The sequence below is a fragment of the Drosophila elegans genome, unplaced genomic scaffold (genome assembly GCF_018152505.1).
Source record: "Drosophila elegans isolate 14027-0461.03 unplaced genomic scaffold, ASM1815250v1 contig_257, whole genome shotgun sequence".
NCBI lineage: Eukaryota > Metazoa > Arthropoda > Insecta > Diptera > Drosophilidae > Drosophila > Drosophila elegans.
In genome coordinates, this window is record NW_024545631.1 from 286,246 (window position 1) to 290,147 (window position 3,902).

Genomic DNA, 3,902 nt, shown 5'->3' on the forward strand with positions numbered 1-3,902 from the left:
GACCCAGGCCAGCCTTTTACGAGGAGAAATATCCTTAAATCTATCGCATTTGTAAATGCTATGTCCTTTTTGACAAAACAGGCACGCCAATGAACTCGCTATCGCTTAAGCACTTGTTTTGTGTTTTCCGTAGGCATTTTGCCGCCAATGGCTTCAAGTGCGAGAAAACGTTGTTCCAGAAACGCAAGGAACCCTTTTATTGATTGAATTTCCCTGGTATCTAAAATTGTTTGCTCATACAGTGCGTGTGCGTGAGTCGATCTAGTTTTCTTGTCATATGAAACAGAAGGACTGGATCCCAGGTTTCTGTTCTAATTCCAATATTTTTTAAGGCTTGCAATGATTCATTGATGTTGTCATGCAAATTTTTTATTGATTGTGATCAAATATCGCAGTAGAAAGGACTCGCTTATTATTGAAACATTCTTTAAGCATGGTCCAGGCGCCATAATTAACTTCTGTTAATTCTAAATGCCTAACTAACCTTTCTGCTTCTCCAGAGAGATTTGCTTTAAGATACCACATTTTTGTATCTTTGGGATAGCAGATTCATGATTTTTATTCAAAATGTCATGAAATTGTTGCCATTTTAGATAGCTTCCATCAAATTTTGGAATGCAAACTTTTGGCAACTGTATTGAAGAGATTGCAGCCACCAATGAATTGGTAGCTACTGAAACTGCTTCAGTTGATGGCTGACAAAATTGTAACATTGTTTCTTCAGCGGAGATATATCGCTCCATACTATAACCTAATTCATCAGGTTCGATGCACAATTTGTGAATTTCAATTGACTTTCAATTTGTTCCATAAATTATCAATTACTGATTTATAAGTAAATTTGTTTTCGGGAGCTATATGTTTCATAGTTATTGACATAGATTCCAGAACCGCCGCTTGGTGTCTTATTAATTTTTGTATTTGTTCCACCACTTCTGACGATGTTTCAGTTTCCATCGATTGAAGAATTTTAGTATTGAATTCTTCGATACCTTGATACACAATCTTTTTCATTTGATTGTAGTATTGCTTTTGAAAATATTCATGCGACATTGGAGTATCATTTAACATTTACAGGATAATATTATTTCCTTTGTCGAATTTTTTCCAATACTCCTCAATTTGGCGATTTCTGTCTTCGAACTAAGACGTCTTTTCCTATCTTTTGCTGGAATTCTTTTTGATGTTTCTCAGTAAAATTTGGATTTCTTCGCCAATTTGGCTTTGAATGGCAATCAAATTTTCAACCTCCATTTTGCCTTATATAATGCCTGACCCTTTGGAAGATAATTTAGTTGCTTAATATAAGCTGGATACGCTTCTACTCGCAACTGATTTTATGGTCAAAGACAGGTAATGTTTTAAGGGTTAGAAAAAGAGCCAACTCAATAATTTCAAATCTTTTTAACTTGTTTGTTAATTGTTAGGATACAATCGCTTCCCAAAATGTGCAAGAGTCGTCGTGTTGACTACTTGAAATTGTTGTATTCCAGTTGAAGAGCCGCCTTGTTGACTACTTAAATTTCGGAAATTAATCTACGGTTATCCTGAAAGTCGCCGAATTGACTTCAGTAAATCGGATTACATTTTTGATGTAACTTCTTCTACTGACTTCTTCTACTTTTAAATATTTGTGTTATTGGAGTCGCCAAGTTGACTTCCAATATTGTAGTAAAAGATCGCCAAGTTGATCATTTACTCCTAATAACAGGATTATTAAGCAAGATTTTCACAACTTTAAATCTAGATGATTCGATCGCCAAGATGGTCGGGAATCTGTCTAGAAAAATATGTGCAGAAATAAGTCGCCAAGTTGACTAGAATTTCATGCAACACTCGGGGTCACCAAAATGTTTGTAGATTTATTGAGTTTTTATTATTTATATATGTGGTTGCCGCTAGAACATAATCTAGTGACAGTAGGACGCTAAACCAACACTTGAATTGGTTTAACTCGGAGAAAATCATGCATATGAGGGCCAAAGACACAGCGATGCTCACTCGTAGAATGCAGAGTAATTGAATACACAAGGATTACTTGAGTACTGATTTTATTAGGGTTGAGGTCGGGTTTATATACACGATTTCAGAGTCAAGGGGGCCACCATTGCCCAGAAGTGGAATGGGGTTGTTAGTTAAAAATACATTGCATTGCTAAGGTTCTAAGATATACAACCTCGATAGTGCCACCACTCGATATTTTCGATAGTAATACTTTAAACAATCGATATCGATTTTTTAAATGCTTTATTGTTATTATGTTTTCTACAGTTTCAATTTGTTGAAATTAATATAATTATGATTTCTAACAAAACAAAACAATGAAATCCGTTATTTTGAAACTTAAGTAATGTAAGTCAAAGAATAAAAATAAATTTAGTTCAGTAGACATTGGGCCAAAAAAAAATTAAATCCATTGTTTGAAAAGTAAAGCAACAAACCATACGGTAAAAAAAAATTAGTCTATTCGATTTTTGTCTCACATTAATAACATGTTTAAATGCTGTACCTTTAAGAAGGCTCTTCTGTCTGAATTTATTTGGCCGGCTCTGCTTAACATCCGATCAGAATCCGTCGAGAATGCACCACCCTTGGTTGTTCCACTCGATATGTCGATGGTGGTGGAAATAATCGATGGCGACCCGCAGCACATTCGCCATCTATAAAATCACACTATCGTCGATTGTTTTGTAGCTCTAATTTAAAGTAGGTAGTTTTTTTTTTATAAATTTACAAAATTATTTTTTTTTTTTTATATATAATTAAAAATGTTGGGAACAATTATTTATTTTACATAAATATTTTTATGTGTTAAACAAAATAAGTTAAGCTGTTTATTTATATTATCATGTAAATTTGTATTTCGTCTATTTAAAGTACGTTTGTTATTATGACTATTATAAAACTAACAGTAATTCATCGGTTTTAATTGTACGTTTACTGGATATACAGAAACTGTATTTAATTTGCTGTTTCACAAGCGTCTACCCAGTCATTGTAAACATCAATCGGCTCAGAAAGAAAGTTGATTCCAGTCTGAAAATCTTCCAAACACACTCTACAAGTTATTTTGGCAGTGTTTCTCCCTTTATCCCTGAAATAATTAATACAAAATAAATTAATTAAAGCTTAGACACAATAATTTTAAACACATTTAAATATATATAGGCGATGCCAAAGTTGCTTAAAATTTAAATCAGAACATGCTCGAAGCTATACATTTTAACTTCACATGACTTTTCATGGTTGCAGAATGGACAATTAAATTGTTGGTCAAGTGGTTCAATGTTTTTTCTTTTCGGCGGAGGCTTTCTTTTAGACTTTCTTCTTCCCATTTTATTTTTGACAAGTCCTAGTATCTATTAAAGACCAACAATGTAAATATATTTAAAACTTGTCTCAAAAAATAACTTGATCCCCGTCAAGATAACAATAAAATTTGTATGTCAAAGCCATAGAAATCGGTGTTCATTATACCCTATTTCCAATGGAACAGATCTAGGCATTTAGAAAGTAGCTTATAGCTTAAGTACACTTAAGCGGGTTTCCATCGATATCGGAATGAACGGAATAAAACACAACTGCCGGGTACGTTTAGAAGGCTCCAGTATATTGTGTAACAGGAAATTGCTTGTCATTTGTTTTGATACATAGATAAATGAAAAGTAACAAAATCTTTTAATATTAAGATATTGGAACCGAGCACGACTTAGACTCACTTTTTCGCCGTCTATATGTGACTGTGCGTGTGCCAAATCTAAGTAAAAAATCTGTGTTTGGTCCCAAACACAAGAGCGTTATAAGCAGCCTCAGACTGCTTTGCGACCTTAGTGGCTTAGTCCCACAGTCTCTTTGAAAGATGCTCCGTTAGGTTTTGCCGTGCCAAAAACTTTCCCGGTTAT

General features: G+C 33.9%; 1 protein-coding gene across 1 annotated transcript; it reads right to left on the bottom strand.

Annotated features, from left to right (window-relative positions):
- Positions 1–2,837: 2,837 nt before the first annotated feature.
- Positions 2,838–3,435, bottom strand: LOC108150082 (transcription elongation factor 1 homolog). The gene is made up of 2 exons (XM_017278047.2): positions 3,220–3,435; positions 2,838–3,094 (listed from the first exon to the last, which is right to left on the bottom strand). The coding sequence occupies exons 1-2, from the start codon at positions 3,333–3,335 to the stop codon at positions 2,962–2,964; spliced, it is 249 nt and encodes an 82-aa protein (XP_017133536.1). The 5' UTR covers positions 3,336–3,435; the 3' UTR covers positions 2,838–2,961.
- Positions 3,436–3,902: the final 467 nt, after the last annotated feature.

Bases quoted from the DNA above. Each gene is read 5' to 3' on its own strand.
- LOC108150082 (XM_017278047.2), bottom strand. From the start codon at position 3,335: ATGGGAAGAAGAAAGTCTAAAAGAAAGCCTCCGCCGAAAAGAAAAAAC. The intron at 3,095-3,219 runs GTATAGCTTCGA...TAATTATTTCAG, and splicing joins AAGTCATGTGAAGTTAAAAT to GGATAAAGGGAGAAACACTG.